Source organism: Typha angustifolia, chromosome 12, assembly GCF_048772165.1.
Source record: "Typha angustifolia cultivar Huaian chromosome 12, ASM4877216v1, whole genome shotgun sequence".
Lineage (NCBI taxonomy): Eukaryota > Viridiplantae > Streptophyta > Magnoliopsida > Poales > Typhaceae > Typha > Typha angustifolia.
Genome location: NC_133250.1, coordinates 8,675,392 through 8,698,455, shown reverse-complemented (window position 1 = coordinate 8,698,455; position 23,064 = coordinate 8,675,392). Strand labels below are relative to the sequence as shown.

Below are 23,064 nucleotides of genomic sequence, written 5' to 3'. Positions count from 1 at the left end.
AGTTTTGTCTGATGCGCGTGCGCATTGGAAAAATATGAAACTTATCTATGAGGAAATTAGATCAACCTTAATAAACAATGTTGGGAATGTGCTCAACGATCTCCCGATCAGTTCCTGCCAGCTTCTCCATGAACGCTTCCGGCATTTCTCTTAGGTACATGTTTTGGATTGATTTAAGGTATTTAACACCTTCCGGTACCGTTTGCAAATTTAGCAATCCAATAAGGTGTAGATTCTATAGGCTCTTCATTGTGCCGTCCTCTATGTTAATCCAAACAAGCTGTAGCATATCAGCTAAATACAGGTAATTAAGCTTAGGGAACCATCCTGTGAGAAAGGCCAACCCCTGTCCATCGTATACCCTGCAGAGATGAAGTCTAACAAGGTTAGACAAGATAGAGAAGGTAGGAAGCGGATCTTCTCGTAATCCGGACCACCCCATTCTGAAGTCCCTAAGATTTCCAAAGCTGTTAAATATCGCGGGTACCACCCCTTCCTCCAACCTACCTCTCAAGTGCAGTTTTTGCAAATTTGATAGAGGTTCTAAAGTTTCCAGATTAAGAATTTCATCTGAGTTACTTGCAAAAAGGCCCAAGCTAATGAGGCGAGGCATCTTTGTGAGGGAGACCCATAGAGCTTCACAGTAGCTCCGTCGCACCTTCATGATATGGAGTGTTCTTACCTCTGTCAAGCTTCCAATCTTCTGAACTAAAACTCTGCTGGATTCTATACAGCCTAAAGTTTGTAAACTTCTTAAACTGCATATATCATCGGAAACTGATACACCACCTAAGAAATCAAAAGTTCTCAATTGCCGGTCATTATAACAGAACACAAACAGGTGCCTTAGCTTCTGTAGCCTGGTAACTTCCTTCGGCAACTTCTCTACGTAAGTTACCCTGAGATCCAACGTTTGCAGGTTCAAAAGTTTCCCAAACGATCTGGGGATATTCTTCACTTTAGTATATGATAAATCCAGATAGTGCAAATTAAATAAGTCAGCCACTACATCGGGCACCCTATCAATATTGGCATATCTAAGAGAGAGAACCCTTAATAATCTGAAGTTGGATGAAACATTGTGTATGCAAGAAGATGATAATTGTTTGTCAAACAACAGAAAGGAGCGAAGCTGTCGTGAACCTATGCTAGGTTGTAAGGTTTCACTACCTCTATGAATGGATACACGCCGAGCTTCATCTCCCAATTTTATTACCTCTGGATTGTCATGTGCAATACCAAACATCTCCTTCCTCGATCTTGTTAGAGTTACTTCTCTGACAATATCATGAATTTGAAGCGCTTTAACCCTTCCAGTGTCATCCCTTTCCACCACTTGTAACAAGCACCTATGTACGAGTTCGTTAAGATAGACTTCGGCCACTTCCTCCATCGTTATCCCTGGTCCCCTCCCCTCAATGAATCCTTCAGCTATCCATAGCCTTACTATCCAATTTCCCTCAATCATATAATCTTCAGGGAATAGGCCACAGTATAGGAAGCAGTTCTTCAGATGGCCACAGTATATGATCTCCACTCTTGTTCCTCCTTTTCTCTGTAGGAGAGGAGACTGCCAATAGCTACAATAGCTAATGGCAAGCCTTGGCACTTCTCCACTATCTTGTCGGCCCAATTCTTGAGACTCGCAGGACGTCTCTTTCCATCTAGTCTCTCAAAGGCCTTTTTACAGAAGAGATCCCATGCTTCCTCTTTTGATAGAGTTGTTAGCTTCATTTTACGGTCTTCGTCTGCTAATGAGGCCACGTCTTCACTCCGAGTTGTAATGACTACTCTACTTCCGCAATTGTTTTCTACGAATGTACGTTTTAAAAGTGACCATGCTTCTTTGTTCCACACGTCATCCAAGACAATCAAATACCTTCTTCCCTGCAGAAGGCTTTGAAGTGTCTCCACCAATTTGGGATGATCCATGGTGTCAATGTCATTTGGAATTGTCTGATTCTTTTCAAAGAGTTTCTTTGCTATTCTTCTCAATAAATCATCAACCTGAAAGCTTTGGGAGACCGATACCCATGCATTACACTCAAAGTGTCTTTCAGTTGTTTCATTTTTGTAAATGCTTCTTGCAAGAGTTGTTTTACCCAATCCCCCCATGCCACAAATGGATATAATTGCACGACCTTGCTTCCCATCTGTCAACCACTCAATCAGATTTTGGGTTTCCTTTCGAAAACCTACAATTTCATCTTCACTAGTAAAGTAAGGGGATTCTGATACATGCTGCTCCCCGTGAGCATAATTGAGGCTACTACTTCCTCCTCTTTCAGTTATTGAAATGTCATATCTATTTTTCATACTTGTGAGGTTCTGAAGACGGGCTTCGAGTTGTTTAAGCTGATCTGCAATATTGCGCAATGCAACATTATTCCTGGAATAAGGAAAGGTTTTACTTAAAAAGCTCATCTTCCTGCTTGTCTGTTGTTTCCCAGTGAGATATACATACTCATCGATGGCATCCTCAACCTCGTATGCTACCTTTCTTAATTGTTCCAACCAGGCCTCAAAGGTTTTATTATTGGCTTTACATACATCTGCATCACTTATGTAGGCTTGCATCACCACAAACTCACTCCCAATATTCTTCATTCTGTTGTCAACTTCTGTAAGAACTGATATGTCTTCTACTAGCTTGGAGGTTATTCTAGACGTTGCTGTATCAGCCAGGGAAGCACCAATCTTTTTTAGCACAAGAAACACCAAAGCTTCTGCCATACTTGCTCTCCTAATTTCAGATTCTTTTTTCTTTAGGAGCTCAGAATATTAAAAAAAAATTGCTTCAGCACTGTTGCACTGCAATTATTTGAATAAGAAGAATCAGTTGAGTGGAGTATGACACTTGCATCCTCGAATCTAGGACACAAGAAATCTTCTTAAGCTAGGTCAAGATTTATGCAGTCAATTTATACTAAACAATAACTAGAATTGTGCATGTGATGGGAGGTGTGAGATGATAGGAATTGTGAAATAATAGCAGATGAAGGAGTAAATAATCAAAGAAGAACGTAAACAGAGAAGATTGCAACTTAAATCACAAAGCTTTACTTGGTAGTTTATAGAAAAATTCATATAGATTCAAATAGAAGATCCAGATAAGTCCAGTTACACTATGAACTACCAAGAAACTATTAATTGACACAAGGTAGACATTGCATCTAAAACATATGTATTGGAAGTACCCAGATGGATGTCAGCTTTCTAATAGTTGATCAGAAACCATTACATCTCAGTTCCTTCTACAATGGGTGCTGAAGCTGCGCTGGAACTGATAAGACTCTAAAGTAGTACTCAACTTCAAGCGAGATTTTCTTCTTTCTTTTCATCATGCCATGGATGGCATAGGAACAACGCCAAACTTCTTATCTTTTTTCACGGAAAAGAATGAAATGCATCAAAAGACAACGACAACCAAAGCTTGGGAGAAGAATGACTGATAAACATCCACATTAATTTGCCCAATTTGGGAGTGGTACATGGCAGTTGTCGTGGGACCATTACGACCTACATTTATTGTGCTATCAAAAATTTATATATACTTTATTTTTAAGGGGAAATTGTATTTTATTCTCACGCTAAAATTCATCTCACACCATCTAATTTTGATTGCGGTAATTTAATCTCCTATAATTATATTTAAATTAAAACTATTATTTTTTAATTGTATTTAATCAATTTATAGGTCGAATTTGAAAATACTTTAGAAACAAAGCTATAGATAATTGAATAAATTGTTTAATATTTTAAAATAATACTAATCGAATTTTCAGATAATAAATACTTTTTTTATCATATCTTTATTATTTGATAGCCCTACATTAAAGTCATCTACTGTGCTAGTAATATTTGGGGCCTGGGGGGGAGGGTGTGTAAATGAGAGCGAGCTGGGCTCGACTCGACTCGGCTCGGCTCGAGAGCTGCTTTAAAAGACAAATGCTGTGCTGCTTGTTGTGCCAAGCCAAGGTTGGCTTGCTTTGTGTTTCTATAGATATAATATAATGACATTTTATAAATTACACCATATTATTTATTTTATTATTTCGTACCTTATTTTTAAGGATTTTGTAATTGACTCTTTTTTTCTATAATTTTTTAAAAACCTTAGCATTATTTTAATAAATTAATATTAATTAAATTACTATCCATCCATCATCTTTCTTCATCTTCTCTCAATCACCTCATGTTTTTCTTTCTTCTTTTTCTTTTCTCTTCTTCTCCTTTTCTACCTACCATCGCTCTGCGCGGGGGCTTGGCATGAAGATGTGGTGAGGATGATGGAATAGATGTGAGAGAATGAGAGGATGAAAGAGACATGAGTAATTAAGATGTTTATAAATTATTCAGTGTTTTACGTTAAGTTAACCCAAGATATTAAATAAAACTTATAAGAAAAAATAAAAACTCAGATTATAAAATTCTTGAAGACTGAGTATAATTTACAAAATAGATAAGATACATTCCCTAAATTCAATAAGCGAGTATATCCAAAAAAAAATTATGGCAAACGAGCTATGGTTTAACAATACTCGAAAAGATAAACTATTGCAAATTAGGAAATTTCAGTAGAAACCATGAAATTAAGTTGAACCAAAGATAAATTATTGTAAATGATGGTTTTTTGCTCGTCAAAATTCTATCAGAAACAATATCCTTTCTAGGGCATTTAGGGAAAGGTCAGAGACTTAATACTTTGTTTAGATAAGGCATTTAGGGAAAGGTCAGAGAATTAATACTTTGTTTAGATAGCCTGTGAGACAATCACTCACTCTAATGAGGAAATAATAATAAATCATACCAGATGAAGATAAGCCATAGTATCTCAGAGTTCCATGTATTCCTTCTACATGGTTGAAATACCTAAAGCTCCAAATACACGTGTAAACTGCGTGGGTAAATCCCCCCACACGGTGCATCATATGGCCTGTTAGATTTCATAAGGCACATAGCAATATAAGTTCATACCATAAATAAACTCAACTATAAAAGTCCAGATGCAAGTTCCACAAGCCACAATAAGCCTTCAAGATACACATCCAAAATACAACTCTAAAATTCAAAATACAACGTCAATCATAACGCCCTCGCATAGGCTTAATATAACTAATAGACATACTGAAATAAAAAGGCAGCTACTCCTTACTACTCGCACCTGCGTCCCCTAGCTCTGAAATGATGTCACCAAAAGGTAGTGAGCTCACAGTACAACAAGTAAAATCCACACAATTTATAGCAATGAAATCACAAGTGCATATCTAATACATGTTTATAATTGCTAGCAATAATAATACGCTTGTCTAGATGACTTATCATGAGTTACTAAATCAATGCAATCAATAAGGGCTACACTTCACTATCCTAGAACATGTCAATTCCTAATCGTATCAAGATAAGTCCACACAGATATAAAGCTTACTATAATCTTTTATTCATACAAAAGATCATAGTGTTTACATATTATGCACAACAATAATAGTGTTTACATATTATGCACAGCAATAAAAGTGTAGTTTAGTCATTTCATGCTCACCAATGCATTAATCATGTTTATCATAACTCACCGAGCTATTCACGATACCGAGTAAATACTCTCAAGAAAACCATCCATCATCTCATACATCGAGGGGGATATATACATATCTAGCGGTAATGCCGCCTACACATGCATGGCGACACTATGTGTGACCGGTTGTTTATGGCCATCAGACTAAGGACCCCGATCGTAAGCCCATATCTCACTCTCTCTAAATCATCACCACCCTCGGCGGGAGAATCGGGAGCCCTCGGCTCATCAACAAACGCCCTAACCTTGCGTCATCGGGTACCGCTAGAGATATATCCCCACCTCACAATCATGCTATTCTATCATTATAATCTAGTCTTGACTATGCATTATAATTACCTGAATACCACACAGGCTCCCAAGCTCAGGTGTAGGCCACTAATAGTATAGTCATATAAGATACACTCTACCATTAACCCTAATCTGAGTGAGTAGGGGCACTACTTAATCAGAACCCAACTACTAATGATAGGTGAAAGTAGTGTAGTGTCTGTGAGTGTATAAGGCATGTCATAGTCATCATGATCGTTACATTTTATATTCACAACAGATATTTATGCAAAAGTTTATCATACAAGATACATGTAGAGCATCGTTACACTAATGCATATGCTAGCATTCTCATAATATCATAATGAGTAGTCTAACAATAACTGCATATGATACATCATAGTACCTAAATGCATGTACTAAAACTAACATTCTTACAATATCATGGAAGGTATAATAATTGTAACTACATTATTCTAGACTTGTATCAACTCTACTTGACTAGGTTCTTCACAGTACTCTAAATTCTCCTCACGCAATGTCAATCCTATTAATTCATGCAACTAAAGCTATACTGCATATGCATGAGTCAAGTGAGTTATATGTTATCCTAAAATTCATATGATAATAAATTGCCATTACAGAGGTGGTTAGACTAATTAATCAAGTGGAATAGAGAAATAGGATATAGTGTCCAGCCCCAAATAGGCTAGGCCTATTGGGTTGGGCCCAAGCCCAACTCAACAGGCAGGGGGGAAATAGCTCGTGGGTTGCAGTCCAAACTGCAGCCCACGGGCTGTGGTTCAGACCGCAGCCCACAGGCCTTGTGGGTTCATGGGCTGCGGTTTGGACCGCAGTCCGTTTAGCCTTATGGGCTACGGTTCAGACTGCAGCCTAGCAAGGTGTGGGTGGGGGTTAAACAACCCCCACCCTCCCACGCTCTTCCCTTCCAAGGGAAGGAAATAGAGGGAGGGGAGAGAAGGCCCACGGCCGGCGACGCAGGAGGCGGAGAAAGGTAAGTAAAGGGAAAGAAAAAGAAAGAGAGGAGAAGGGCTCGACGGTGGCGGGGAGCGCTCCATGGCCGACGGCCATGGAGGTCCTTCCTCCCTTCACCAAGGGCCTAAAGCCTAACTAGAGAGCCCCTCCCACCAGAGCTCTCAGACCGACGGCTAGACATGCGGTCGTTAGCCGTCGAGGACGATGGTGAGGGGGGAAAAGTAAATTACCAAAATTAACGACGAGGTAGGGGGGCTTACCGAGGGGGAGGGAGGGGGGTTGGTCGGTAGGCTTGTCGGCTCCGGGGCTTCGGCTCCGGCGTCGGCAACCCGAGAGAGAGGAGAGGGAGAGAGAGATGGCGAGATGGAGATGAAAATAGGGGCTGGGATGGCTGCGGTGAGGGGAAGAAGAAGAGGAGGGTGGGTAAGAGGACTTCTTTATTATAAATATTAAACAAAAGAGTTAGAATATACTTTTTGTGAAACAATGTAGACTGTGCGTTTTTCCGTAAGAAATATAGCTAGCAATTTGTTCTTTATTATTCTGCATATTTTATTAGAACAAGCTTGTGTATAGGAAATCATGTCTTGGACTTTTAATTTGTTAGGGCTGTTATTGTTAATTACCAACTATTCAGAAAAAAAAAGGGAGAGAGAGATGAAGAATACTGTTTAATTGGACTATGCGTCTATGCTTGTCATATAATAAGGAATTAATTTTGCAGTGTGGTTGCATGGTCCCTCGTCCAAATTTAACAAATTTAACTCTCACAAACATATAAAAAACTTTTAGTAGGAAATAATTTATTAACAACTTGCAATATTTGGAAGACCCCGCAACAACCGCCAGCCTAGATTGACAAACTCTTGGACGCAATAGGAATATAATATGACTACCCATTTGCTATGAGAGTCCTCTCATTATTTAAAAAGACAGCTTGGGAAGAATATTAAGTAATGAATTATTTGATAGTATGTCTCCCATTTGATGTCTTGTGGAACATGTAGAGCAAGTATTCGAGCTAATATTGCAAGTAGTTAAATTCTTTCCTAACAAAAATACTTGCAGAATCATTCATCCGATAGAGTAGTTCATTTATATGCTTGCTAATTTTAAGGTAGCACTGGAAGGTCAACTTTGGCAAAAGTCTAGATGAACTTTTATATGCTTGCTAGTTTTATACTCATCATAATATATCGAAAAAAGCATGATAAGAAGCAATGCGGTGGCGAAGATAAAGAGATTGAAACATTACTCAAATTAATGTAAAAAAGAGAAGAAAATGGAACAGATTATTCATTTTTTCACAGATTACATAGAGTACTTATTTGTAACAACTGTAATTGAGTTCTCTGCTCTTATTGGTGGCATTAAGTAGACTGATAAAAATCACACAACAGATAACACAGTAAATAAGCCAAATACAGTAGACAGGCGAATCCACACACATATAATGCTATCATTAGGTGTTTTCCAGCGCATGCTAGCTCCACAAGAGCTCCAGATTGCTCATTGAGACCAAGCCAATGCTCACTGAAAGAATATCAAAAGAAGAAAGACAGAAAATTATGGAACCAATAGAGCTCGTAATTATATATATATATATATATATATAAATGATGGAAAAATCAGTAAATTGCTATGATCTTTGTCTGATGCGCATGTGCAATGAAAATTATCTTTCATGTATATCATTGGGAAAATATGAAACGTACCTGTGTGAGAATTAGATCATCGTTTACAATGTTGGGAATGTGGTCAACGATCTCCCGATCACTTCCTGCTAGCCTCTCTGTGAACACTGATGGCATATCCCTTAAGTACATATCTTGGATTGATTTAAGGTATTTAATACCTTCGGGTACCATCCTCAGATTCTTTAATCCAGTAATCTCTAGAGTCTGTATGCTCTGCATTGCACCATCCTCTATGTTAATCCAAGCAAGTTGTTGCATACCAGCTAAACTCAGGTACTTAAGCTTAGGAAACCATCCTGCGAGAAAGGCCAAAACCTGTCCATCATACACCGCCCAAAGATTAAGTGTAATAAGGTTAGACATGATAGACAAGGCGGCAATCGGATCTTCTCGTAGTCCAGACCACCCCATTACTAACTCTCTAAGATTTCCAAAGCTGCTAAATATGGAGGGCAACACCCCTTCCTCCAACCTCCCTCCCAACTTTAGTTTTTGCAGATGTGGTAGAGGTTTTAACTTTTCTATATTAACAAATTCATCTGGGATACTTGCGAAAAGGCCCACGTTACAGAGGCGTGGCATCTTTGAGAGGGAGGCCCACAGTGCTTCACAATAGCTTCGTCGCACCTTCATGATATAGAGGGTTCTTAGCTGTGTCAAGCTTCCAATCTTCTGAACTAAAACTCTGCTGGGTTCTATACCATATAAAGTTTGTAAACTTCTTAAATTGCATATATCATCGGAAACTGATGCACCACCGAAGCAATTAAAAGTTGTACACTCCCAGTAATAATGATGGGACACAAACAGGTGCCTTAGCTTCTGTAACATGGTAATTTCATTCGGCAACATCTCTACACAAGTTTCCCTGAGATCCAACGTTTGTAGGTTCAGAAGATTCCCCAACGATGTGGGGATATTCTTCACTTTGGTATGTCCTAAATCCAGATAGTGCAAATTAAATAAGTCAGCCACCACATTGGGCACCCTATCAATATTGGCAGATCTAAGAGAGAGAACCCTTAATAATCTGAAGTTGGATGAAACAGTGTGTATGCAAGAAGACGATAATTGCTCGTCAAACAACAAAAAGGAGCGAAGCCGTCGTGAACTTACGCTAGGTTGCAAGGTTTCACTGCCTTTATGAATGGATACACGCCGAGCTTCTTTTCCCAATTCTATTACCTCTGGATTGTCATATGCAATACCAAACATCACTTTCCTTGATCTTGTTAGAGTTATTTCTCTAACAACATCATGAATTTGAAGTATTTTAACCCTTCCAATGTCATTCCTTTCCACTACTTGTAACAAACACCTATGCTCGAGTTCCTTAAGGTAGTCTTCAGCCACTTCCTCCATCGTTCTCCCCGGTCCCCTCTCGTCAATGAATCCTTCAGCTATCCATAGCCTGGTTAACCGTTTTCTCGTAATCATATAATGTTCAGGGAATAGGCCACAGTATAGGAAGCAATTCTTCAGATAGCTTGGTAGATCAATGAAGCTGAGATTTAGAACCCTATTTGCCACCCAATTCAGCTCTGGGTTATTTTCTAGTTGCCAATTAAGATGCTCGCAGAATGATCTCCACTCTTGTTCCTCCTTTTTTCTGTAGGAGAGGAGACTGCCAATAGCTACAATAGCTAGTGGCAAGCCTTGGCACTTCTTCACAATCTTGTCGGCCCAATTCTTGAGACTTTCAGGGCATCTTTCTCCATCTAGTCTCACGAAGGCTTTTTTACAGAAGAGATCCGATGCTTCCTGCTCTGATAGAGTTCTTAGCTTCACTATACGGTTGTCCTCTGCTAATGAGGCCACATCTTCACTCCGAGTTGTAATGACTACTCTACTTCCGCAATTGTTTTCTACGAATGTACGTTCTAAAAGTGACCATGCTTCTTTGTTCCACACGTCATCCAAGACAATCAAGTACTTTCTTCCCTGCAGATGGCTTTTAATTGTCTCCACCAATTTGGTATGATCCTTGGTGTCAATGTCTTTTGAAATTGCCTGATTTTTTTCGAAGAATTTCTTTGCTATTCTTCTCAATAAATCATCAACATGGAAATTTTGGGAGACAGATACCCATGCACGGCAGCCAAAGTGCCTTTTAGTTGTTTCATTTTTGTAAATGCTACTTGCAAGAGTTGTTTTACCCAATCCCCCCATGCCATAGATGGAAATAATTGCACGACCTTGCTTCCCATCTGTCAACAACTTAATCAGATCTTGGGTTTCTTTTCCAAAACCTACAATTTCATCCTCACTAGTAAGGTATGAAGATTCTGATACATGCTGCTCCCCATGAGCATAATTAGTTAGGTTGCTACCTCCTCCTCTTTCAGTTATTGAAATGTCATATCTTTTTTTCATATTTGTGAGGTTCTGAAGACGGGCTTCGAGTTTTTTAAGCTGATCTGCGATATTGCGCAATGTAACATTATTCTTGGAATAAGGAAAGGTTTTCCTAAACAATCTCGTCTTCCTGTTTGCCTGTTGTTGCCCAGTGAGATATGCATACTCATCGATGGTGTCCTCAACCTCGTATGCTACCTTTCTTAGAAGTTCCAACCAGGCCTCAAAGGTTTTCTTATTACCTTTATGTGCATCTGCTTGACTTAAATAGGCTTTCATAACCACAAATTCACTCTCAATATTCTTTATACTGCTGTCAACTTCTCTCAGAACGGATGTCTTCTACTAGCTTGGAGGTTATTCTAGACGTTGCTGATTCAGCCAAGGAAGCACCAATCTTGTTTAGCACAAGAAACACCAAAGCTTCCGCCATACTTGCTCTCCTATTTTCAGATTTTTTTTTTTAGGAGCTCGAATGCTAAAAAAAATTGCTGCAGCACTGTTATACTGCAATTATATGAAAAGCAAGAGTTAGTCGAGTGGAGTATGACACTCGAATCCTTAGAATCTAGGATACAAGAAATCTTCTTAAGCCAAGTCAAGATTCATGCAGTCAATTTGTACTAAACAACAACTAGAATTGTGCATGTGATGGGAGGTGGAGGTGTGAGGTGATAGGAAATTTGAAATAATAAATCACAAAGAAGAAAGTCTTCCCATAAGATTGCAACTAATTGTTAGAATAAAAAAATATGATCCAAAATACGGAATTAAATTCTATAAAGGATCGAAAAATTAAACTCCCAAAAGATCATCATACCTCCGGCCATTGGTGTACTTCAAAACTTATGATTTTTGCAAATTAGCTTTGGATCTTCTAAACTCCCAAACACTCTAGTTTGATGGTGTGACTTTTCTGAATTGAGTGAATAAGCTTAGGAACCAAATCCACTATATATAGCCTAGCTCCCATCAAGCTTTATGACTATAAGTTACCATATTGAAAATAAACGTTCATCCCATGAGAAACTTTTATCTTAATCAATAAGAAAACTTCTATCTCAATCAATTAAAAAACCTTCATCTAATCAATGAGAAAACATTCTAACCATTATGAATGTTAGTAATTGAAAGGGAAACGTTTGGACCATAATAAATTGGGTTAAAAAAAAAAATTGGTTACATTCTCCCACTTGGTCCATACGTTTGACCTGATTGATGCCTTAACTTAATCTCATTGATTATCCTTTCTAAGAAATAAACATACGAATCATGGCGATAAGTCATCTGATAACAAGTATTATCTTCCATATATTACAATATGTTTAGTTCTCAAGTATTATACTTTATGTGGTAACACTTAATGAATAAACTTTATGTTTATTCTTGATCCTATGAATTTTCTCAAATACTTAATGTGCACATTAATATGAGAAAACATCATAATTAATAAGAGTTTCATTCATAAATTCTATATATAATTACATAGTGGAACCAAGTCCCATTTTCTCTACATGATTCTTGAATTTCAATGGTGGCATGCCCTTAGTCAAAGAATCAGCGATCATTAATTCAGTACTTATGTGCTCAATGACCACTTTCTTTTCCTTAATACGCTCCCTTATGGTTAGATACCTAATGTCGATGTGTTTACTTCGATTTCCATTTTTATTATTCTTAGCCATAAAAACAGCAGCTGAATTATCGCAGAAAATTCTTAATGGCTTAGAAATAGAATCCATAACTCTAAGCCCATATATAAAACTCTTAAGCCATACACCATGTGAAGTAGCCTCAAAACAATAAACGAACTCTGCTTCCACAGTAGAAGTGGCAGTCAAGGTCTGATTGACACTCCTCTATGATACAGCTCCACCGGCTATCATGAAAATATATCCAGATGTTGATTTACGTGAATCAACACAACCAGCGAAATCAGAATCTAAGTATCCAATCACTTCCAAATTATTTGTCCGTCTATACATAAGCATGTAACCTTTAGTTCCTTGAAGATATCTCATTACTTTCTTTGCTGCTCTCCAGTGGTCCATACCTGGATTACTCTGATATCGTCCTAACAGTCCTATAGCAAATGCAATGTCAGGCCTTGTACAGACCTGAGCATACATCAGGCTTCCTACAGCAGAAGAATATGGAATGTTCTTCATTTGTTCTCTCTCAAGATCATTCTTCGGGTATTGGTTTAAATTAAACTTATCACCCTTTACAATAGGAGTTACACTCGGTGAACAATCTTTCATCCGAAATCTCTCCAAAACTTTATTAATATAAGTTTCCTTAGACAGACCTAAAATACCTCGAAGTCTGTCTCTATGAATCTTAATGCCAATAACATAAGACGCCTCACCCATATCTTTCATATCAAAATTTTTAGAGAGAAATTGTTTCACTTCATGAAGCAAACCATTATCATTGGTTGCAAGTAAAATATCATCCACGTATAGAACAAGAAAGCATATCTTACTCCCACTGACCTTCTGGTATATGCATTGATCCATGGGATTTCCAACAAATCCAAATGAAGAAATTACCCCATGAAATTTAAAATATCATTGACGGGATGCTTGTTTTAAACCATATATGGATTTATTAAGCTTACAAACCAAATGCTCACCTTCACTAGAGAGGAATCCTTCAGGTTGTTTCATATAAACCTCCTCTTCTAGATCTCCAATAAGAAATGTTGTTTTTACATCCATTTGTTGTAACTCAAGATCAAAATAGGCTACTAATGTCAATATAATTCTCAAGGAATCTTTCTTAGATATAGGAGAAAAAGTCTCTGTGTAATTAATTCCTTCTTTTTGAGTGAATCCCTTAGCAACAAGTCTTGCCTTGTATCTCTCAATGTTGCCTAATGAGCTCTTTTTAGTCTTAAAAGCCCATTTACAACTTATGGCTTTAGCACCATCAGGCAACTCAACAAAATCCCAAACTCTGTTACTCTTCATTGAACTCATCTCATCTTTCATGGCATTGTACCATAACTCGGATTCTTTGCAACTCATGGCTTGTAAAAACGACTCAGGATCATTTTCGGCTCCAATATTATAGTCAGATTCTTGTAGATACACTACATAATCACTAGGAATTGCTGACCTCTTAATTCTAGTGGATCTTCTTAATATCATACTATCATCTTCCTGAGAAGTATGAGGTTCAACTTGTTCAGAAATTTCAACAACTTGATCTACTGGACTATTGTCAACAACTTGAAGACTTTCGATGATTGGTTGTTCAACACCAGTTTGTACTTGAGGGGTGCTGTGAACAATTAACAATCTATCACCTAAAGTGGAAGGTGGAGACTCTAAATGATCAGTATCAGAAACTATAATTTTGATTTAATCGCTCCCACTCATCAAGTCATATTTAAGAAATTTTACATTTCTTGATTCCACAATCCTAGTGCTATGAGATGGACAATAAAATTTATAACCTTTAGACCTTTCGGTATATCCAATGAAATACCCACTAATGGTCCTTGGGTCAAGCTTTTTCTCTTGTGGATTATAGATCCTAACTTCAGACGGACATCCCCAAACACACATATGTCGCAAACTCGGTTTCCAACCTTTCAATAATTCAAATGGTGTCTTTCAGACAGCCTTAGTTGGAACTCGGTTTAATATATACACTGCCGTCTTTAGTGCTTCAGTCCACAAGAATTTAGGAAGATTGGAGCTGCTAAGCATACTCCGCACCATGTCTAATAATGTTCGATTTTTTCTTTCTGCCACACCATTCTGATCCGGTGAACCAGGCATAGTGTATTGAGCAACTATCCCATGCTCTTGAAGAAACTTAGCGAACGGACCAGGTGCTTGTCCATTTTCAGTGTATCTACCGTAGTACTTTCCACCTCTATCTGATCTCACAATTTTAATTTGTTTTCCGCATTGTTTCTCTACTTCAGCCTTAAATATCTTGAAGGCATCTAATGCTTCATTCTTATTATGAAGTAAGTAGAGATACATATATCATGAGTAATCATCAATAAAAGTGATGAAGTATCTCTGACCATATGAGTCCACATCTGGACTACATATATCAGTGTGTATAATTTCTAATAAGCCTGAACTCCTATTGGCACCCTTTTTGGACTTATTGGTCTGCTTTCCCTTTAGGCAGCCAACACATGTCTCAAAATCAGTGAAGTCTAGAGTACTAAGTACTCCATCATTCACTAATCTTTTAATTCTTTCTAGGGAGATGTGTCCTAATCTCCGGTGCCATAACATAGAGGAGTCCTCATTAATATTACACCGTTTAGTGCCAGTGTGAACATGTATTAAATCATAAGTGACATTATTTTGTAAATTAATACTATAAAGACCATCAAACAAAATACCATTCCCAACACAATCAAAATTGTAAAATAAACTGAATGATGTGTTTGAAAAATTAAAGGAATATCCCAATGGTACAAGTCTGGAAATTGAAATCAAGTTTCGTGAAAAACTTGGAACATAAAAGGTTCTATTTAATTGCAAAACAAAGCCACTACTTAAAGTTAATAAACATGTTCCTATAGCCTCCACATGTGAGCTCATATTGTTCCCACATAAGATATTTTGCTCACTTCCCACTGGCTTCCTTAGGTTTTGCATACCTTGCAAGGAGTTTGCAATATGAATTGTAGATCCAGAGTCAATCCACCATGTGTTAATATTAACATTAACCATATTAGATTCATAACAAACAAATGAGGTTGGATTACCTTTATCCTCAAGCCATTTCTGAAATTTGGCACATTCCTTTTTCATGTATCCTTTCTTTTTACAGAAGAAACACATAGCCTCTTTTTTTATATCAGCTTAGGGTGGTGTTTTACCCTTCCCCTTCTGATTAGCTTGAGTCTTTCCCTTCCTACGGGTTATAGTCAGCATTGCACTTTCACCAAGCTCCATCACCAACCTCCCTTCTTCTTGAACACACATGGTCATTAACTCATTAATTGACCATTTTTCTTTATGTGTATTGTACGAGATCTTAAAAGGCCCGTACTATTGTGGGAGAGTGTTCAGGATATAGTGCACTAGGAAGGTTTCAGACATCTCAACCTCTAGTTTCTTAAATTGAGCCGCAATGTCCCTCATCTGCATAATGTGCTCACGCACACCTTTGACATTAGTGAGCCTTAGAGAAGAGAACTCCATAATTAGAGTGCTTGCTAAAGCCTTTTCTGAAGTGATGAACTGGTCATCAATAGTCTTAAGCAAGGCTCAGACATTTTTATGTTGATCTACTGAACCACGAATACTAGCAGATATCTTAGTCTTAATGAATACCACGCTTAGACGATTGGATCGCTCCCATCGTTCATAAAGCGCAATATCCGCTGAAGAGCTAGTAGCAGTGATTGCAGGTGGTTCATCCTTTCTTATTGCATAATCAATGTCCAACCACCCTAGATGAAGAAGAACTCTCTCCTTCCATGCTTTATAGTTATCCCTTTTCAATTCGGGAATATCACAACGGATAGCAGATAAATTCTCAGGTCGTGAAGCTGCATTCAATATTACATGCTTATGTTAAATTGAGGCATAAATGAAATTATGTTTTACCAATGTAAATCATACTTGAAAAAATGAATCAAATGACATAAAATTTACCTATGGGCTAAATTTTATTTCAATAAGATTCATTCTTCTTTATGATAGAGTTTCTCAAACTATCTTAATTCATAATTCTATGGGTATATTATGAGCATAGTTTGATATATATATCTTAAACTTTATGATAAAACTATCAAATTATCACTTAATTCATAATTCCTATGGGTAAGTTATGAATAATTTGATATCCTATCCTAATTAATTATTTAAATATAATAAAATTTCATGTGGGATAAAATTTATTATATTTAAATAATTAATTACAATTAATGTCTAAAATTATTCTATGTGATCTTTAAAACTATAAAATATAATTTTATTTAATTAAAGACGCTGTGGCTATCATTTAATTAAATAAAATCATATATGTCACATATTAGACATAATAGTTTTTATTGCATATATTATGCATGTTATGATAATTTCAAAATTCATTCCAAAATTTCATGCATTAATTTACATAAGCATAATCGATCAATTTGCACAATTTAATTCAACTTAAAATTACATATATTATTCTAAGCATAAATAGATAACATATGCAAGCAAAATGATCGAAAATATCATTTTTGCAAATTATGGTCATCTTCAATTTTCATCCAGGTTATATAAACCTAGTTTAGACCCATAAATTCCAACACCACAACTCGGCATAAATACAATGTTTTGATGCTAAAAAACTTCTTCCTTTTTTTATTTTTTTATTTTTATTTAAACATAGAATATTTAGAAAATCAATATCTTAAGAATTTCTAACTTTATTTTTTGCATCAAAAACAACTCAGAAGGAAACTTTAATTTATGACAAAAATCTTGGCCGTAAATAGAGAAGAGCATAAAGATTATTCATAAACACCAAGGCAGAGATTAAAAGGTGCTCTGATACCAAATGTTAGAATAAAAGAATACGATCTAAAATACGGAATTAAATTCTATAAAGGATCGAAAAATTAAACTTCCAAAAGATCATCATACCTCTGGCCATTGGTGTACTTCAAAACTTATGATTTTTGCAAATTAGCTTTGGATCTTCTAAGCTCTCAAACACTCTAGTTTGATGGTGTGACTTTTCTGAATTGAGTGAATTAAGCTTAGGGACCAAATCCACTATATATAGCCTAGCTCCCATCAAGCTTTATGGCTATGAGTTACCATATTGAAAATAAACGTTCATCTCATAAAAAACTTTTATCTTAATCAATAAGAAAACTTTCATCTCAATCAATGAAAAAATATTCATCTAATCAATGAGAAAACATTCTAACCATTATGAATGTTAGTAATTGAAAGGGAAACGTTTGAACCATAATAAATTAGATTAAAAGAAAAAATTGGTTACACTAATATCACACAGCTTTACTTGGTAGTGTATATATAAAAAAAATCATGGAAATTCAAATAGAAGATCCAGATAAGGTCAGTTAGACTATAAACTACCAAAAAAAATCAACAAATCATCATTCTAGAAAACTATTAATTGACACAAGGCAGACGTTACATCTAAAACTGACGTATTGGAAGTACCAGATGAAGGTCAGCTCTCTAATGGTCGATCAGAAACCATAACATCTCAGTTCCTTCTACAAGGGTGCTGAAGCTGCGCTGGAACAGGTAACACTCTAAAGTAGTACTCAACTTCAAGTGTGATTTCCTTTCTGCTTTTCATTATGCCATGGATGGCATAGGAACAACGCTATACCTCTTATCTTTTTGACGGAAAAGAATCAGATGCCTCAAAAGATTAAGACAATTGCATCTAATCTTCCACTAACGTAGTTATTGGCATTCTTAATCATGACAGCTAATAAATTCCCTCTTGGCATGACAGTTGGTACAGTAATTTCAAGCATGATTAGATCTGCTTTAAATATATTTCTTGTATGGAATAGGAATGTCACCTTATATGCTTCTATATATTGTAAATTGTAATATATAAATACATATAGATGATCAATAGAAAGAATGGAGTGCAACCTCATCAACTAGTGAGTGCATACTTCCCCTCTATAAAGCTTGGGAGAAGAAACGTGACCAGTGGCCTTCCAGGTATCGCTTGACGTGACAAGTAATAAAGATCCACGATAATTTGGGAGTGGAACGGGACGTGACATTCGTCGCGGGACCAATTACAACCTACAATTATTACAGTCGGAGATTCTTGTATGCTATCAAACATTTATATCTACGTTTTCTTTTAGAGGAAACTATATCTTATTCTCAAGCTAAAATTTATTTCACACCCTCTAATTTCAATGACGGTAATTTACTTTCTTTAGTTATATTCAAATTAAAATTGTTATTTCTTTTTAATATTTGATCAACGTACAGATCAATTAATAGTGATTGAACTTTAGATAATACATATATATATTATCATATCTTTGTTATCTATATTTTAATTTTATTATTTTAAATATATTAAAAAAACTTATTTAATTATCTATAATTTATCTCTAATAAGTATATTTAAATTAGACCTCAAATATGATAAAAAAAAAACTAATAGGTTTCAATTTTAGTATAACTGAAAGATGCAAATGACACAAATAACACCATAAGAGAGATGAAATAAATTTAAGCCTGACTATATAGAGTGGTAAAAAAAAATTAATTAATTGTTGTTCTGACACACCACCACAACTAAAATACTTAGAGCAAAAAAGTACATCAGGAAACAACTACACCCAAGATGTGTAAAGATGTAGAAAAGAATATATTTCAAAAAAATGTGGTGATGAGCAGAAAATGACCGTAACTTAAATCATACGTAGATAGATGACTGAGATGGAAATATTCCTCAAATAATGTATCTAGAAAACAAATGGAACATATTATTCATTAGTCCACATATTACATAAAGTACTTAGTTGTGACAATTTTGTCATGAGTTCATTAAAGAAGCCATACAATAAATAGTGCAGTTATAAAAAAAGCCAAATATGGTGGCAAGATCGAGATCGACTCCCAAATGAGATACTTTTCAGTGCATGCTCCATGAGAGCTCCAGATTACTCACTGTGATCATGGCTTCTGTCATACAAAAAGAAAGGCAATGATATGTAAGTAAATACCAACAAGTGTACCATATTGATGTCCATAAGTGGACAAATATTAGAGATACACTTACTTGATGTACTTACTTTGCTCCTAGCAACCATGGCAATGATTGCTGAAATATCAATGCTTTGATTATAGTGTGAACGTCATAATTAAATATATCAGAAGCGAGAAAGAGGAAAATTCTGCAACTGCTAGAGCTTGTGACTATATGATCCTACATGGATTCAGAAAAACTGGTCTACATGTCGAGTCCAAAAAGAAGAGGAAAACTGCATATCCAGCAAATGTTCAATCCAAAAGGACATACAAAGTGAAATAATTTGTTTTACCTGGTAAAAATGAGGAGAAGAGTAATCACAGGAAGCCATGAGGTTTTTACACGATAAATATATATTTTTTGAACCATTATGAACAAGTTAAATATAGAGGAAAAATTACTACGTACGTGGAGGTTAATCTCAACCTCAGGTTCAGGCCAATGGACCGGAAAGCAGAGTTGGTTGTTAGTTTTGCTGCATTGAAAGTGATGAGCAGTTGAAACTCTACAAGAATCTATAACTTTCACGACTAAGGATAACAAATCTCCATGAATAATTGAATCCAAAATATTTCTTTCATCTGCTTGACTGAAAAATCAGTAAATTTTTATAATATTTGTCTGACATGCCAGTGGGATGAAAATTTTCCTACCTGTGAGAGAATCAGATTAATGGCGGCGACGAACAATCTTGGGGATGTGCTCAACGTACTTCCGATCCCTTCCTCTTAGGCTCATCATAAACGCATCAGGCATATCCCTTAGGTGCATCTTTTGGATTGACTTAAGGTATGTAATACCTTGCGGTACCATCCGAAGATTCTGTAATCCAATAAGGTGCAGATGTTGTAGGCTCTTCATTGTGCCATCCTCTATGTTCATCCGAACAAGTTGTAGCATGTCAATTAAATAGAGGTGCTTAAGCTTAGGGAACCATCCTGCGAGAAAGGCCAAATCCTTTCCATTGTACGCCATGCAGAGACTAAGTATAACAAGGTTAGACATGATAGAGAAGGCAGGAAGCGGATCTTCAAGTAGTCCAGACCACCCCATTATTAGCTCCCTAAGATTTCCAAAGTTACTAAATATCGAGGGCACCACCCCTTCCTGCAACCTGCCTCTCAAGTGCAGTTTCCCAAGATTCGGTAGAGGTTTTAAACTTCCCAGATTAAGAGGTTCATCTGGTTTACTTGCAACGACACCAAACCTACTGAGGCGTGGCATCTTCGAGAGGGAGGCCCACAGTGCTTCACAATAGTTTGGTTGCACCTTGAGGATATAGAGGGTTCTTATCTGGCTCAACCTTCCAATATTCTTAACTAAAACTCTGCTGGCTTCTATAATCTCTAATGTTTGTAAATTTGTCAAACTGCATATATCATCGGGAACTGATACACCACTGAACCAATCAAAAGTTCGAAACTTCCGGTTTTCAAAACAGAACATAATCAGGTGCCTTAGCTTCCGTAGCATGGTAACTTCCTTCGGCAACTTCAATACAGAAGTTTGCCTGAGATCCAACGTCTGTAGGTTCAAAAGATTCCCCAACGATGCAGGGATGTCCTTCACTTTAGTATATCCTAAATCCAGATAGTGCAAATTAAATAAGTGAGCCACTACATCGGGCACCTTATCAATATTGGCATATCTAAGAGAGAGAACCCTTAATAATCTGAAGTTGGACGAAATATCGTGTATGCAACTAGATGATAATTGCTTGTCAAACAACAAGAAAGAGCGAAGTCTTCCTGTACCTCTGCTAGGCTGTAAGGTCCCACTACCTCCATGAATGGATACACGCCGAGCTTCTTCTCCCAATTCTATTACCTCTGGATTGTCATATGCAATACCAAACATCACTTTCCTTGATCTTGTTAGAGTTATTTCTCTAACAACATCATGAATTTGAAACACTTTAGCCCTTCCAAACTCATTCCTTTCCACTACTTTTAACAAACACCTACGCACGAGTTCCTTAAGGTAGACTTCAGCCACTTCCTCCATCGTTATCCCTGATCCCCTCTCCTCAATGAATCCTTCAGCTACCCATAGCCTGATTATCCATTTTCTATGAATCATATAATCTTCAGGTAATAGGCCACAGTATAGGAAGCAATTCTTCAGATAGCTCGGTAGATCGATGAAGCTGAGATTTAGAACTCTAGTTGCCACCCATTTCAGCTCTGGATTATTTTCTCGTTGCCAATTAAGTTGATTGTAGAATAATCTCCACTCCTCTTCCTTCTCTTCTCTGCAGGCGAGGAGGCTGCCAACAGCTACAATACCTAGTGGCAAGCCTCGGCACTTGTCCACAAGCTTCTCGGCCCAATTCTTGAGAGTTTCCGGGCATCTCTTTCCACCTAGTCTCACAAAGGCCTTTTTACAGAAGAGATCCCATGCTTCCTCCTTTGATAGATTTCTTAGGTTCATTTTACGGTCTTTGTCTGCTAACGAGGCCACGTCTTCACTCCGAGTTGTAATGACTACTCTACTTCCGCAGTTATTTTCTACGAATGTACGTTTTAAAAGTGACCATGCTTCTTTGTTCCACACGTCATCCAAGACAATGAAGTACCTTCTTCCCTGCAGATGGCTTTGAAGTGTCTCCACCAATTTGGTATGATCCATGGTGTCAATGTCATTTGGAATTGCCTGATTCCTTTCGAAGAGTTTCTTTGCTATTCTTCTTAACAAATCATCAACCTGGAAATTTTGGGAGACAGATACCCATGCACTACACCCAAAGTGCCTTTTAGTTGTTTCATTTTTGTAAACGCTACTTGCAAGAGTTGTTTTACCCAATCCCCCCATGCCACAGATGGAAATAATTGCACGACCTTGTTTCCCATCTGTCAACCAATCAATCAATGTTTTAGTTTCTTCTCCAAAACCTACAATCTCATCCTCACCAGTAAAGTATGGAGATTCTGATACATACCGCTCCCCATGAGCATAATTGAGGTTGCCACTCCCTCCTCCTTTAGTTATTGAAATGTCATATCTTTTTTTCATATTTGTGTGATTCTGAAGACGGGTTTGTATTTTCTTAAGATGATCAGCAATATTGCGCAGTGCAGCATTTTCCTTGGAATAAGGAAAGGTTTTCCTTAAAAATCCCATCTTGCCGCTTGTCTGTTGTTGCCCAGTAAGATATGTATACTCGTCGATGGTGTCCTCAACATCGCACGCTATCTTTCTTAGTCCTTCCAGCCAGGCCTTGCAGTGGTCATTAATGGATTCATATAGATGATCGTCTACGTGATTTATATAGGTTTGCATTATCGCAAACTCGCTCTTAATCATCTCCATTCTATTGTGAACTTCTATAAGAACCGATGCGTCTTCCACTAGCTTGGAGGTTATTGCAGACAATGCTGATTCAGCCAAGGAAGCAACAATCTTTTCGAACACAAGACACAACAAAGCTTCTGCCAT

General features: G+C 37.0%; 4 protein-coding genes across 14 annotated transcripts in view; all 4 read right to left on the bottom strand.

The window, feature by feature from the left end:
• Window positions 1-7,255, bottom strand: part of LOC140771656 (disease resistance protein RPM1-like) — a 37,539-nt gene extending 30,284 nt beyond the window's left edge. Inside the window, exons 1-3 of one of the 6 annotated variants that reach the window (XM_073113238.1) lie at window positions 7,102-7,255; window positions 4,811-4,936; window positions 1,499-2,811 (exon numbers count right to left, since the gene is read on the bottom strand). In XM_073113238.1, the coding sequence (XP_072969339.1) occupies window positions 1,510-2,733 (1,224 nt within the window). In that variant the 5' untranslated portion in view covers window positions 2,734-2,811; window positions 4,811-4,936; window positions 7,102-7,255 and the 3' untranslated portion in view covers window positions 1,499-1,509. Of the gene's footprint in view, window positions 1-1,498; window positions 2,812-3,197; window positions 4,786-4,810; window positions 4,937-4,970; window positions 5,180-7,101 lie in introns of those variants that run through there. The other 5 variants (XM_073113237.1, XM_073113236.1, XM_073113239.1 and 2 more) reach the window with 5 other exon arrangements.
• An 850-nt stretch (window positions 7,256-8,105) lies between these two features.
• On the bottom strand, window positions 8,106-18,197 carry LOC140772458 (disease resistance protein RPM1-like). 6 transcript variants are annotated; one of them, XM_073114536.1, is made up of 5 exons: window positions 18,057-18,189; window positions 17,508-17,603; window positions 11,714-16,423; window positions 8,557-11,400; window positions 8,106-8,374 (listed from the first exon to the last, which is right to left on the bottom strand). In XM_073114536.1, exons 4-5 carry the CDS (start codon window positions 11,170-11,172, stop codon window positions 8,372-8,374), a joined length of 2,619 nt encoding a protein of 872 aa, XP_072970637.1. In that variant the 5' UTR covers window positions 11,173-11,400; window positions 11,714-16,423; window positions 17,508-17,603; window positions 18,057-18,189; the 3' UTR covers window positions 8,106-8,371. The 6 variants fall into 6 exon arrangements, with proteins under 6 accessions (XP_072970637.1, XP_072970640.1, XP_072970639.1 ...); XM_073114539.1 differs by having other exon boundaries at window positions 15,635-16,423; XM_073114538.1 differs by lacking the exon at window positions 17,508-17,603 and having other exon boundaries at window positions 18,057-18,197.
• LOC140772065 (uncharacterized) lies at window positions 15,921-17,517 on the bottom strand. Its single transcript, XM_073113951.1, has 3 exons — window positions 17,508-17,517; window positions 16,206-16,423; window positions 15,921-16,112 (listed from the first exon to the last, which is right to left on the bottom strand). Exons 1-3 carry the CDS (start codon window positions 17,515-17,517, stop codon window positions 15,921-15,923), a joined length of 420 nt encoding a protein of 139 aa, XP_072970052.1.
• Window positions 18,198-19,659: 1,462 nt separating the features above from the next.
• Window positions 19,660-23,064, bottom strand: LOC140772064 (disease resistance protein RPM1-like). Its single transcript, XM_073113950.1, has 2 exons — window positions 20,283-23,064; window positions 19,660-19,701 (listed from the first exon to the last, which is right to left on the bottom strand). The coding sequence occupies exon 1, from the start codon at window positions 23,062-23,064 to the stop codon at window positions 20,299-20,301; it is 2,766 nt and encodes a 921-aa protein (XP_072970051.1). The 3' UTR covers window positions 19,660-19,701; window positions 20,283-20,298.

Excerpts from the sequence above, each read along its gene's own strand:
- LOC140772458 (XM_073114538.1), bottom strand. The coding sequence starts at position 11,172 with ATGAAAGCCTATTTAAGTCAAGCAGATGCACATAAAGGTAATAAGAAA.
- LOC140772065 (XM_073113951.1), bottom strand. Across the intron at positions 16,113-16,205 it reads GATCCAATCGTCTAAGCGTG|TTCATCACTTCAGAAAAGGC; the intron begins GTATTCATTAAG and ends ATTGATGACCAG.
- LOC140772064 (XM_073113950.1), bottom strand. The coding sequence starts at position 23,064 with ATGGCAGAAGCTTTGTTGTGTCTTGTGTTCGAAAAGATTGTTGCTTCC.